Consider the following 15028-nt stretch of genomic DNA (forward strand, 5'->3'; position numbering starts at 1 on the left):
ACAAAGCAGACTTAGTTCTGTGTGGACAATGCAAAGCAGACTTAGTTCTGTGTGGACAACACAAAGCAAACTTAGTTCTGTGTGGACAATGCAAAGCAGACTTAGTTCTGTGTGGACAATGCAAAGCAGACTTAGTTCTGTGTGGACAACACAAAGCAGACTTAGTTCTGTGTGGACAATGCTTTTTAAGGTGCAACGTAAACACTTACGCTCATTAATAAATTCCCTGTGAAATATACCATTTATCAGAGATGAAACCTTCAAAAAATATATTCATCATCAAATCATTGCTATTATGACTTTACTTAAAACCCCCAGAGAAGATGCAAATGGATAATGTTAGATACGAATGACATGTAATATTCTTTTCATACTTCATTTTTTTTGTCCTTTGGTAACTGGGTACACCTTGACAGAAATAAATAGTCCGTCACACCCTTTTCCCCTAAAATAGTTAGCACATTGTTAGTATAAGTGAACATTACCACGGACGGGTGTTCTACTTCAAGAGGCCAACATTATGTTTAAAAGTGCCAGAGAGATCTAGCATGAGGGAAGACCCTAAATTGCAGCAGGAGCACATTTCCCCAAAATGGCGGAACAGAGAGTTTGGCCCAAAATGGCAGAGCAAGCAGACCTTTGGACGGAGATACAGTACAAGACTTCCCCATGCAGGCTGATACTAACTTCGACACCGTTACAATACTTCAAAATGGATCTTTTCTCCCCGATTACTTCAAGAAAGTGAGGAAATAAGAAAGGCTTTTTAAAGTTTTGGAACAGGGCCCTACATTACATCTCACAGTCCATTCTACACACAGAGGTGCCCAAACATTGCTCACATTACCAACACCACAAAGGTAGCAAAAATAAATCTGTTTTGTTCAAAGGTTACGATCTAAAATGCTCGACACGGTAAAGGCGACAGTGAACCCACACACATACAGTCCCATATCAGAACTTTACAACATAAGATATCAATTCAGTGCAAAACCCCTTAACCATTCCCTTTTGTCTTCTGCTTCTAAACATACAATACTGATGTTCCCTTATTCAATGGCATCTTAAATCAATATAATGCAGTTCCTCATCTTTGTTGACTGTACTGTTATTTTAATTATTTGTTCATCCTGTGCCATTATTGTACGTGCAGTAAATATCATATAAGAAGTTTGCCTCACAGGAAAATGACATTATTTGATCCTTATTGAACTATAGGAAGTACGTAGCACCGACACATGGTGGTACAGTACATATGTAATAACCTGGCATAATAAGTCTGTCCCTTTAGAGTAACTGTCCAGTGTTTCCACATTTCAATGAAATATGACCTATAGTTAATGACAATATGAGTGAAATAGTTTTCCTAGTTTTAAAAATGTAAGTATGTAAAAAATAAATAAAAGCAGCTTTTCTATGGAATGGTGTGGACTTACCCCAACAACAGAATGGTGTGGACTTACCCCAACAACAGAATGGTGTGGACTTAACCCAACAACAGAATGGTGTGGACTTACCCCAACAACAGAATGGTGTGGACTTAACCCAACAACAGAATGGTGTGGACTTAACCCAACAACAGAATGGTGTGGACTTAACCCAAAAACAGAATGGTGTGGACTTAACCCAACAACAGAATGGTGTGGACTTAACCCAACAACAGAATGGTGTGGACTTACCCCAACAACAGAATGGTGTGGACTTACCCCAACAACAGAATGGTGTGGACTTACCCCAACAACAGAATGGTGTGGACTTACCCCAACAACAGAATGGTGTGGACTTACCCCAACAACAGAATGGTGTGGACTTAACCCAACAACAGAATGGTGTGGACTTAACCCAACAACAGAATGGTGTGGAGGTACCCCAACAACAGAATGGTGTGGAGGTACCCCAACAACAGAATGGTGTGGACTTACCCCAACAACAGAATGGTGTGGACTTACCCCAACAACAGAATGGTGTGGACTTACCCCAACAACAGAATGGTGTGGACTTACCCCAATAACAGAATGGTGTGGACTTACCCCAACAACAGAATGGTGTGGACTTACCCCAACAACAGAATGGTGTGGACTTAACCCAACAACAGAATGGTGTGGACTTAACCCAACAACAGAATGGTGTGGACTTACCCCAACAACAGAATGGTGTGGACTTACCCCAACAACAGAATGGTGTGGACTTAACCCAACAACAGAATGGTGTGGACTTACCCCAACAACAGAATGGTGTGGACTTACCCCAACAACAGAATGGTGTGGACTTACCCCAACAACAGAATGGTGTGGACTTACCCCAACAACAGAATGGTGTGGACTTAACCCAACAACAGAATGGTGTGGACTTAACCCAACAACAGAATGGTGTGGAGGTACCCCAACAACAGAATGGTGTGGAGGTACCCCAACAACAGAATGGTGTGGACTTACCCCAACAACAGAATGGTGTGGACTTACCCCAACAACAGAATGGTGTGGACTTACCCCAACAACAGAATGGTGTGGACTTACCCCAACAACAGAATGGTGTGGACTTACCCCAACAACAGAATGGTGTGGACTTAACCCAACAACAGAATGGTGTGGACTTAACCCAACAACAGAATGGTGTGGACTTAACCCAACAACAGAATGGTGTGGACTTAACCCAACAACAGAATGGTGTGGACTTAACCCAACAACAGAATGGTGTGGACTTAACCCAACAACAGAATGGTGTGGAGGTACCCCAACAACAGAATGGTGTGGACTTACCCCAACAACAGAATGGTGTGGACTTACCCCAACAACAGAATGGTGTGGACTTACCCCAACAACAGAATGGTTTGGACTTAACCCAACAACAGAATGGTGTGGACTTAACCCAACAACAGAATGGTGTGGACTTAACCCAACAACAGAATGGTGTGGACTTACCCCAACAACAGAATGGTGTGGACTTACCCCAACAACAGAATGGTTTGGACTTAACCCAACAACAGAATGGTGTGGACTTAACCCAACAACAGAATGGTGTGGACTTAACCCAACAACAGAATGGTGTGGACTTAACCCAACAACAGAATGGTGTGGACTTAACCCAACAACAGAATGGTGTGGACTTACCCCAACAACAGAATGGTGTGGAGGTACCCCAACAACAGAATGGTGTGGACTTAACCCAACAACAGAATGGTGTGGACTTACCCCAACAACAGAATGGTGTGGACTTAACCCAACAACAGAATGGTGTGGACTTAACCCAACAACAGAATGGTGTGGACTTAACCCAACAACAGAATGGTGTGGACTTACCCCAACAACAGAATGGTGTGGACTTAACCCAACAACAGAATGGTGTGGACTTAACCCAACAACAGAATGGTGTGGACTTACCCCAACAACAGAATGGTGTGGACTTAACCCAACAACAGAATGGTGTGGACTTAACCCAACAACAGAATGGTGTGGACTTAACCCAACAACAGAATGGTGTGGACTTAACCCAACAACAGAATGGTGTGGACTTAACCCAACAACAGAATGGTGTGGACTTAACCCAACAACAGAATGGTGTGGACTTAACCCAACAACAGAATGGTGTGGACTTACCCCAACAACAGAATGGTGTGGACTTACCCCAACAACAGAATGGTGTGGACTTACCCCAACAACAGAATGGTGTGGGCATATACCGGTCATTAAAACTATTCATGTGAGTAGACCGCTGATTGGCCAGCTCATCCTCCTCAGGAGGATGACATCATCCTCAATGAGGAAAAGCAAGCATTTTTGAAACGGTCTGTTTGAGATACAAGTTTGAGGTGGAGGATTTGAAGTGTCAACAATATTATTTGAGTATGAGTTAACAGAATACAAACTTCTAAAAGTGAGATTTTCACTGGACAGTTACTTTAAAACACTGAGCTGCCTTTATACCGCAGTCGACTTCTAGAATGTGCTGCAGATATCTGGAGCAAGTGAAAACAACGGTTTGAAAAGGGCCCGGTGAAGTGCACTGCACTTAAAAAATGAGTGCACTTATCTATCCCATGTGCACTTATCAGGAGTTGACTTCACTGCTTCACTTTAACCTGGCAAACATTAGGCCCCAAATTCATGGATACATTTAAAACAGACACTAAAAGAATCCTTAGCAACAATGTAGTCATCCACAGTAGTAATAATAATATCAATAATAACAACTTAAAACCTAAGGGAGGGGCATGCGGGGGGGTTGTGCGACCGAGTAGTGATGTGGCAGTCTGTGATTGGCTCACTCCTGGCAGGAAGTGACTTGCCAGACGATGATGTGGCTGCGTTCTGGTTTGGCGGGGGTGGCCTGCTTCATTGTGGGCTCCGATAGGCTGCCATCCACCTCTCCTACATCATCACCTGTTGAGGAGAGATACGTCATATAATGTCATACCCACACACACACACACACACACACACACACACACACACACACACACACACACACACACACACTCACCCATTCTGAAGTCGATGTAGCCTTCTCCTCCACTCATGACCAGGAAGGTTTTGGCAGGTTCAGAGGTCGCCATGTCAGACGATTCAGAGGCGGGGTCATCCGACCCAGAATCCCCTCCGGGCCCGGGGGACGGGATCACCTGACCTGGAACAGGAAGTTAAGTATTGAGTACTTCCTCGGTCAAGTTCAGGAAGAAAACTGAATGAAACAGGTAGGAAGGGACTGCCTGCGCAGAATAATTTTTATTTTCTGTTGCAAAATGTAGCACACCCTAATGATCACTACCCCTTGCTACTTACCTGGGACGGCTGCAAAGAACTTGACTGCATCTCTGTGTCCGTGGAAACACAGCTGTGCCTGTGCCATGGAACAGTAGGGCACGAAGCTGCCTGGCAAAGTGCTCTCCGTGCCCTCCTCACTGAACACCCGCACGGCACCGCCAGGGCGATTTGGCACTGCACCCGCTGTCTTGTTGGCTACAACGTCACAACAACAACAAGACAACTATAGAGTTAAAAACAAAACCTATAGAGTAATGATGTCAGGAAAAACTCCTGGCCTTAAATTAAGCATTTCTTAACTGTAATGTTTTGCGAAGTGAATCCATTTAGCTTGTTATCCATCCATAGCAAGCGGCACACTGCAAAGCCTCCATTATAAACTGGATGTTCGATCCCTGAATGCTGATGGACTGACAGCCATGGTATATCAGATCGTATACCACGAGTATGACAAAAATGTTTATTTGTACTGCTCTAATTACGTTGGTAACCAGTTTATAATAGCAAAAAGGCACCTTGGGTGTTTGTGGTATAGGTCCAATATACCACGGCTAAGGGCTGTGCCTTTTTTTATTATTTTTTTTTTATTTCACCTTTATTTAACCAGGTAGGCTAGTTGAGAACAAGTTCTCATTTGCAACTGCGACCTGGCCAAGATAAGGCATAGCAGTGTGAACAGACAACACAGAGTTACACATGGAGTAAACAATTAACAAGTCAATAACACAGTAGAAAAAAAGGGGAGTCTATATATACATTGTGTGCAAAAGGCATGAGGTAGGCAAATAATTACAATTATGCAGATTAACACTGGAGTGATAAATGATCAGATGGTTATGTACAGGTAGAGATATTGGTGTGCAAAAGAGCAGAAAAATAAAAAATAAATAAATAAAAACAGTATGGGGATGAGGTAGGTGAAAATGGGTGGGCTATTTACCAATAGACTATGTACAGCTGCAGCGATCGGTTAGCTGCTCAGATAGCAGATGTTTGAAGTTGGTGAGGGAGATAAAAGTCTCCAACTTCAGCGATTTTTGCAATTCGTTCCAGTCACAGGCAGCAGAGAACTGGAACGAAAGGCGGCCAAATGAGGTGTTGGCTTTAGGGATGATCAGTGAGATACACCTGCTGGAGCGCGTGCTACGGATGGGTGTTGCCATCGTAACCAGTGAACTGAGATAAGGCGGAGCTTTACCTAGCATGGACTTGTAGATGACCTGGAGCCAGTGGGTCTGGCGACGAATATGTAGCGAGGGCCAGCCGACTAGAGCATACAAGTCGCAGTGGTGGGTGGTATAAGGTGCTTTAGTGACAAAACGGATGGCACTGTGATAAACTGCATCCAGTTTGCTGAGTAGAGTGTTGGAAGCAATTTTGTAGATGACGTCGCCGAAGTCGAGGATCGGTAGGATAGTCAGTTTTACTAGGGTAAGTTTGGCGGCGTGAGTGAAGGAGGCTTTGTTGCGGAATAGAAAGCCGACTCTTGATTTGATTTTCGATTGGAGATGTTTGATATGGGTCTGGAAGGAGAGTTTAGAGTCTAGCCAGACACCTAGGTACTTATAGATGTCCACATATTCAAGGTCGGAACCATCCAGGGTGGTGATGCTGGTCAGGCGTGCGGGTGCAGGCAGCGAACGGTTGAAAAGCATGCATTTGGTTTTACTAGCGTTTAAGAGCAGTTGGAGGCCACGGAAGGAGTGCTGTATGGCATTGAAGCTCGTTTGGAGGTTAGATAGCACAGTGTCCAAGGACGGGCCGGAAGTATATAGAATGGTGTCGTCTGCGTAGAGGTGGATCAGGGAATCGCCCGCAGCATGAGAAACATCATTGATATATACAGAGAAAAGAGTCGGCCCGAGAATTGAACCCTGTGGCACCCCCATAGAGACTGCCAGAGGACCGGACAGCATGCCCTCCGATTTGACACACTGAACTCTGTCTGCAAAGTAATTGGTGAACCAGGCAAGGCAGTCATCCGAAAAACCGAGGCTACTGAGTCTGCCGATAAGAATACGGTGATTGACAGAGTCGAAAGCCTTGGCAAGGTCTATGAAGACGGCTGCACAGTACTGTCTTTTATCGATGGCGGTTATGATATCGTTTAGTACCTTGAGCGTGGCTGAGGTACACCCGTGACCGGCTCGGAAACCAGATTGCACAGCGGAGAAGGTACGGTGGGATTCAAGATGGTCAGTGACCTGTTTGTTGACTTGGCTTTCGAAGACCTTAGATAGGCAGGGCAGGATGGATATAGGTCTGTAACAGTTTGGGTCCAGGGTGTCGCCCCCTTTGAAGAGGGGGATGACTGCGGCAGCTTTCCAATCCTTGGGGATCTCAGACGATATGAAAGAGAGGTTGAACAGGCTGGTAATAGGGGTTGCGACAATGGCGGCGGATAGTTTCAGGAATAGAGGGTCCAGATTGTCCAGCCCAGCTGATTTGTACGGGTCCAGGTTTTGCAGCTCTTTCAGGACATCTGCTATCTGGATTTGGGTAAAGGAGAACCTGGAGAGGCTTGGGCGAGTAGCTGCGGGGGGGGGGGAGCTGTTGTCCGAGGTTGGAGTAGCCAGGCGGAAGGCATGGCCAGCCGTTGAGAAATGCTTGTTGAAGTTTTCGATAATCATGGATTTATCGGTGGTGACCATGTTACCTAATCTCAGTGCAGTGGGCAGCTGGGAGGAGGTGCTCTTGTTCTCCATGGACTTCACAGTGTCCCAGAACTTTTTGGAGTTGGAGCTACAGGATGCAAACTTCTGCCTGAAGAAGTTGGCTTTAGCTTTCCTGACTGACTGTGTGTATTGGTTCCTGACTTCCCTGAACAGTTGCATATCGCGGGGACTATTCGATGTTAGCGCAGTCCGCCACAGGATGTTTTTGTGCTGGTCGAGGGCAGTCAGGTCTGGAGTGAACCAGGGGCTATATCTGTTCTTAGTTCTGCATTTTTTGAACGGAGCATGCTTATCTAAAATGGTGAGGAAGTTACTTTTAAAGAAAGACCAGGCATCCTCAACTGACGGGATGAGGTCAATGTCCTTCCAGGATACCCGGGCCAGGTCGATTAGAAAGGCCTGCTCACAGAAGTGTTTTAGGGAGCGTTTGACAGTGATGAGGGGTGGTCGTTTGACTGCGGCTCCGTAGTGGATACAGGCAATGAGGCAGTGATCGCTGAGATCCTGGTTGTAGACAGCGGAGGTGTATTTGGAGGGCCAGTTGGTCAGGATGACGTCAATGAGGGTGCCCTTGTTTACAGAGTTAGGGTTGTACCTGGTGGGTTCCTTGATGATTTGAGTGAGATTGAGGGCATCTAGCTTAGATTGTAGGACTGCCGGGGTGTTAAGCATATCCCAGTTTAGGTCACCTAACAGAACAAACTCTGAAGCTAGATGGGGGGCGATCAATTCACAAATGGTGTCCAGGGCACAGCTGGGAGCTGAGGGGGGTCGGTAGCAGGCGGCAACAGTGAGAGACTTATTTCTGGAGAGAGTAATTTTCAAAATTAGTAGTTCGAACTGTTTGGGTATGGACCTGGAGAGTATGACATTACTTTGCAGGCTATCTCTGCAGTAGACTGCAACTCCTCCCCCTTTGGCAGTTCTATCTTGACGGAAGATGTTATAGTTGGGTATGGAAATCTCAGAATTTTTGGTGGCCTTCCTGAGCCAGGATTCAGACACGGCAAGGACATCAGGGTTAGCAGAGTGTGCTAGAGCAGTGAGTAAGACACACTTAGGGAGGAGGCTTCTGATGTTGACATGCATGAAACCAAGGCTTTTTCGATCACAGAAGTCAACAAATGAGGGTGCCTGGGGACATGCAGGGCCTGGGTTTACCTCCACATCACCCGCGGAACAGAGAAGGAGTAGTATGAGGGTGCGGCTGAAGGCTATCAAAACTGGTCGCCTAGGGCGTTGGGGACAGAGAATAAGAGGAGCAGGTTTCTGGGCATGGTAGAATATATTCAGGGCATAATGCGCAGACAGGGGTATGGTGGGGTGCGGGTACAGCGGAGGTAAGCCCAGGCACTGGGTGATGATGAGAGAGGTTGTATCTCTGGACATGCTGGTTGTAATGGGTGAGGTCACCGCATGTGTGGGGGGTGGGACAAAGGAGGTATCAGGGGTATAAAGAGTGGAACTAGGGGCTCCATTGTAAACTAAAACAATGATAACTAACCTGCACAACAGTATACAAGGCATATTGACATTTGAGAGAGACATACAGCAAGGCATACAGTAATCACAGGTGTTGAATTGGGAGAGCTAGCTAAAACAGTAGGTGAGACAACAGCAGCTAATCAGCTAGCACAACAACAGCAGGTAGAATGGCGATTGATTAGGCAGAGAGGGTCGGATTAACTACACACAGAGCCTAAATGCGGCTGGGGCCGACAGATAAAACATAAACAAGCAGAATGGATTACCGTGAATTAATGGACAGTCCAGCATGCATCAGCTATGTAGCCAAGTGATCAGTGTCCAAGGGGCAGCGGTGGATGGGGCAGGGAAGCTGGACTGGCGAGTGTTATCCAGGTTAGAAAACTAACAATGACTAAATAGCTTGTAGCCAGTTAGCTGGTTAGCTTCTGAAGGTTCTTGAGTGTGTTCTAAAACTGTAAAGATAATAGCGGTTCCGTATCACATTGGGTGAGGCAGGTTACCGGAAGGTATAAACAAATAAAAAATCGAAAAGGGATAGAAAGTAAATATGGGTTCAGTGAGTGTTTGGGACGCGGCGATTCAGATGGTTAGCAGGCCTGTGCTAACAAGCTAACAGTTAGTAGACGGTGCTAAACACGGTAGCAGTTAGCGGACCGGGCTAAACAAGCTAGCAGTTAGCAGGCCGAATTTGCAAGCAAGGAGATAGCAAGGGCTAGAGAGTTAGCCTTTGGGGACGTCGCGATGGGGGGAGTCTGTTTATTCCTCTTCATGCGGTGACATCAATGGACCGGTCGTGGGTCTGGATATTGTAGCCCAGGAGCTCAAAATGTTCCGTTTGCGATGGGAATCCGGGGGTGAAAAATAAAAATAAAATAATAGATAGGTCCGTTATGCTCTGGTTAGAGTCGCGTTGTTCGAACTGGCGAGAGCTTTCCGAGCTAAAGGTTAGCTGATGACCGGTTAGCTGACCGGTTAGCTGAAGACCGCTAGCAATGTTTTGCTGAAGCTGGTAGTTAGTTTGCTAGTTGGCTAGCTTCAGTTGAGGGGTTCCAGATCCGAAGTAAATATAAATACTTTAGGAAAAAAAGCTACGTTGGGTGAGGCGGGTTGCAGGAGAGTATTTAGAAGAAGTTGAGGTTCAGCAAAAAGTTTTAAAGATATGTGAAGAAAACGAAACGAAAACAAACGATATATACAAGGAACACGACAACACGTCCTACTGCTACGCCATCTTGGAACTCAATGATGGACAGCAAGGACAGCAAGGCCATCCTGAAAACACATACAGTAGACCCAAAGCCAAGGTCACGCTGTAAACATGCTACACATGGAAAGGAAGGAGTCGTTATGAAATGAATGAATGGAGTGAAACATTTAGAAACAACACAGACAAGTTAAAACTAAAAGACATCAACAGAGCGACAATGACTGTGACTGCCCTGCCCTGCACAGACAATGAAGCAGTCAGTTGGGTCTGTTTGTTTGTCTAGCCGCATAGAGAGAAGCAGAAAACTAACTTAAGGAGAGACCAGAGACCCACTACTAGGATCAGAAACAACAGGCAGGGAGAGACCAGAGACCCACTACTAGGATCAGAAACAACAGGCAGGGAGAGACCAGAGACCCACTACTAGGATCAGAAACAACAGGCAGGGAGAGACCAGAGACCCACTACCAGGATCAGAAACAACAGGCAGGGAGAGACCAGAACTGACCAAAGAGCACAAACCAGGCCCAAATACACGGAGAGGAGGATAGAGAGAGAGAAGGGTAGAGAGAAAAGAGGAGAAGATGCAGCTATATGGAACTGACTAGGAATAGAAGCACTAGAGATAGAAAGGGCAAGACAGCAGGACAGAGGAGGAGGGACAGAGGGAGAGAAACAGAGTAGTAAAGAAAGGGAGAAGTCTGGTTAAGCTTGCTGTGTGATGGAGACTCACCCCTGAGGCCCCTCAGTAAGACTCCATGCTGAGGAGGACCTATAGCTTCAGTGAAAGAGGGAGGAGAGGAGGAGGGATATATGGAGCAGCGGAGGAGTAGAGAGTCTATGAATACCCACTCTCTCCTTTACAGACAGCTAATTGGAGCTGTTTCATTCACTGTATGAGTGTTAATTCAGCAGGTTGGTATTTATTGGGATGACTCATGTACTGAGGCAGCTCAGCAGGATAGCCACTAGCTGGCACAGCCACAGACATTAAACCCTAACTGTAACCACACTGCTAACCTTATGCCTAACCTTCAATTAAGACCAAAAAGCTCATTTCTGATAATGACTTTGTACAATATAGCCAATTTTGACTTTGCAGCTGGCCCATCAAGTGGAAATCGCTCAATAAACGTCAACCTGCATGAATGAATGGGCCAAGTTAAAGTAGATAAACCTTTTCACCATCCAACAACTTTATACAGTGGCTTAAAAAATATTTGTTGATCGTTGCGTTGTTATAAAACATGGTATTTTGAGGGACGTGAACATTTTCAAGGGGCAAGGAACAATGATTGAGGGAAGGTGAGGAGAGGAGGCCATCTTAGATGACTGAGATGTAGCTGGTATGGACTTACCTTCTGACAGCGGGATGGAGATGATGACACCATTTCCTGTTCCGACCCACAGACGGCTACAGGATATCATGAGGGCTGTGATCCTGACGAAGGAGAAGCCCAGTTTACCCGTACCTAGAGAAGGGGAGAGAAGAGAGGACAGGGTCATAACACTGCTTAAACTCATGCTAAATTGACAGTGTTACAGGGTAACAATGTACACTGAGTGTACAAAACACTTCCCATGACAGACTGACCGGGTGAATCCAGGTGAAATCTAGGATCCATTATTCATGTTAAATCCACTTCAATCAGCGTAGACGAAGTGGAAGAGACAGTTTAAAGAAGGATTTTTAAGCCTTGAGACAATTGAGACATGGATTGTGTTTGTGTGCCATTCAGAGGGTGAATGGGCAAGACAAAATATATAAGCATGGTACTGTTTTGATGATGTGTTTTTCGATTTCATTTGCATTGATGTCAGAGTGGTTAGAGGGACAATAGAGCCCTGAGTACCGGACCATTAGCGCGACCTGACGGTCGTTAGCGAGTTGGGTGCTACTGTACCAACGCATGTCCAGAGTGCATAAGAGAAGATTACTGTGAATCAACGGTCATGTGGAATTTGACCGAGGCCATGACTCATGACGCCGGTGTGGTGGTAATACAGTAACCGCAACAGTCCTAAGCACAATCATTCACGTATTCCCCATGCATTCTATTGAAACAAAGTTATTTTTCATCTACCATCCTAAAACTCCTCTGCTTTGTCAATGTCAATACTTCATGCCAATAAAGTTGTATTGATTTAAACAGTGAGTCAATGTACAGTACCCAGCATCTTGGAGACGTAGGGCTCTATGTCGACATCCTGGAGGTGCTGGTAGGTGTGGGCGTGGAACAGTCTGAGGGTGGAGTCCAGGCGGATGGATACCCAGATCCCATCTCCCACCCAGGCCAGCTGACGCACCTGACTCTCCTTCCGGGGGTGGGCGTCAAACAACTTCTACACAGGAGGAAATAGAGAAGGTAGCATTATAACCATGTTAAACCACACTATATCACTATCAGATATTGCACAGACATCATGGGCCGATATACAGTGTATATTCTATTTGATTGTGGTTGTACTGTTGAGAGAATACACAAGTGTTAGATCACAAGAAACATAAGACAATGAGATCTCAAAGGACAAAGTGGGCTGGAGTTATTCTAACCTATGTGGAATAAGTCACCAAAGGGCCTTCATCAATTTCATGGATGAAAGTCTTAAAAGTAGAACTACGACAATTAGAGCAACAAAACATCTTCAAACCAAAAGGGAGATTATACAATAACTTTAAGTGTCATTTTGTGAAACTTCCTTTTGGGTGTTTTGGAAAAGACTTCTAACAGCTGTGGGGAAAGTCATAAGGATTCCCATTTATCTAGCACTTTTCTGAAACACAAATCGCTTTACACTGTCCCCCCTTCTACCATCAGAAGGTTTCCAGTATAAACCACGTCAGATGATGTACCTCTATCCTCATGGCCCTGGGTTGGATGACGTAGATCTTGTTCCTGTAGCCACACCACACCTTGTCATGCACCACTGTCATACAGCGGATAGAGTGGTGCGGCCGGCCCAGGTCTAGTAGGTGGTAGTTGGTCAGATCCCACTGTCCCTCTGCATAGGGAGAAACACACACAAACTATATGCTTGTGACACAAAATGGCTGCCAAGCCGTTTTACTCCAGGGAGCATCACAATTGCAGGTTTACGTTTATTAGAGTCTGGTCCTGGAGGCAGAACTGAGTGATTTCCGCTAGATAGGACAGCTGTAAAGTCACAATTGTCTATATTGTAAAAATTCATATAAACACACATTTGCGTTTGGGTCTTAATTTAAGGTTGGGGTTAGGCATTAGGGTTAGCAGTGTGGTTACGGTTATGGTTAGGTTTAAATTAATTTTGTATTACTTTGTGGCTGGGCCAGCTAGAAGATTTATTACAAAAACGCTAACCTGCATCACAATATGGCTTGAATCAATGCATCCTTACCCAGGCCTCTATGGAATATAGCCAATGTGCCATCAGCCAAGGCAACCAGGACTCTTCCTCTCACATGCCTGCAGACAGAGAGCACACATAGACATGTCTGGTGAGATATACATGGCCTGAATACTCACTACAAGACATGTCTGGTGAGATATACATGGCCTGAATACTCACTACAAGACATGTCTGGTGAGATATACATGGCCTGAATACTCACTACAAGACATGTCTGGTGAGATATACATGGCCTGAATACTCACTACAAGACATGTCTGGTGAGATATACATGGCCTGAATACTCACTACAAGACATGTCTGGTGAGATATACATGGCCTGAATACTCACTACAAGACATGTCTGGTGAGATATACATGGCCTGAATACTCACTACAAGACATGTCTGGTGAGATATACATGGCCTGAATACTCACTACAAGACATGTCTGGTGAGATATACATGGCCTGAATACTCACTACAAGACATGTCTGGTGAGATATACATGGCCTGAATACTCACTACAAGACATGTCTGGTGAGATATACATGGCCTGAATACTCACTACAAGACATGTCTGGTGAGATATACATGGCCTGAATACTCACTACAAGACATGTCTGGTGAGATATACATGGCCTGAATACTCACTACAAGACATGTCTGGTGAGATATACATGGCCTGAATACTCACTACAAGTAGTGTCTGGTGAGATATACATGGCCTGAATACTCACTACAAGAGATGTCTGGTGAGATATACATGGCCTGAATACTCACTACAAGTAGTGTCTGGTGAGATATACATGGCCTGAATACTCACTACAAGACATGTCTGGTGAGATACACATGGCCTGAATACTCACTACAAGACATGTCTGGTGAGATATACATGGCCTGAATACTCACTACAAGACATGTCTGGTGAGATTTACATGGCCTGAATAGTCAGTACAAGACATGTCTGGTGAGATATACATGGCCTGAATACTCACTACAAGACATGTCTGGTGAGATATACATGGCCTGAATACTCACTACAAGACATGTCTGGTGAGATATACATGGCCTGAATACTCACTACAAGACATGTCTGGTGAGATATACATGGCCTGAATACTCACTACAAGACATGTCTGGTGAGATATACATGGCCTGAATACTCACTACAAGACATGTCTGGTGAGATATACATGGCCTGAATACTCACTACAAGACATGTCTGGTGAGATATACATGGCCTGAATACTCACTACAAGACATGTCTGGTGAGATATACATGGCCTGAATACTCACTACAAGACATGTCTGGTGAGATATACATGGCCTGAATACTCACTACAAGACATGTCTGGTGAGATATACATGGCCTGAATACTCACTACAAGACATGTCTGGTGAGATATACATGGCCTGAATACTCACTACAAGACATGTCTGGTGAGATATGCATGGCCTGAATACTCACTACAAGACATGTCTGGTGAGATATACATGGCCTGAATACTCACTACAAGTAGTGTCTGG

General features: G+C 45.2%; 1 protein-coding gene across 11 annotated transcripts in view; it reads right to left on the reverse strand.

Annotated features, from left to right (window-relative positions):
- Nucleotides 1-1092: 1092 nt before the first annotated feature.
- The window catches only part of LOC110539023 (C-Jun-amino-terminal kinase-interacting protein 4), a 59625-nt gene continuing 45689 nt past the window's right edge, over nucleotides 1093-15028 (reverse strand). For 8 of the 11 annotated variants that reach the window (XM_090197067.1, XM_090197066.1, XM_090197065.1 and 5 more), the window contains 8 exons: nucleotides 13509-13576; nucleotides 12985-13133; nucleotides 12302-12473; nucleotides 11489-11602; nucleotides 10864-10908; nucleotides 4779-4955; nucleotides 4480-4623; nucleotides 1093-4379 (listed from right to left, as the gene is read on the reverse strand). In XM_090197067.1, the coding sequence (XP_090053193.1) occupies nucleotides 4261-4379; nucleotides 4480-4623; nucleotides 4779-4955; nucleotides 10864-10908; nucleotides 11489-11602; nucleotides 12302-12473; nucleotides 12985-13133; nucleotides 13509-13576 (988 nt within the window). In that variant the 3' untranslated portion in view covers nucleotides 1093-4260. The remainder of the gene's footprint in view (nucleotides 4380-4479; nucleotides 4624-4778; nucleotides 4956-10863; nucleotides 10909-11488; nucleotides 11603-12301; nucleotides 12474-12984; nucleotides 13134-13508; nucleotides 13577-15028) is intronic. The other 3 variants (XM_090197072.1, XM_090197071.1, XM_090197064.1) reach the window with 1 other exon arrangement.

This window comes from Oncorhynchus mykiss, chromosome 13, assembly GCF_057628025.1.
Source record: "Oncorhynchus mykiss isolate SJ-2025 chromosome 13, ASM5762802v1, whole genome shotgun sequence".
Lineage (NCBI taxonomy): Eukaryota > Metazoa > Chordata > Actinopteri > Salmoniformes > Salmonidae > Oncorhynchus > Oncorhynchus mykiss.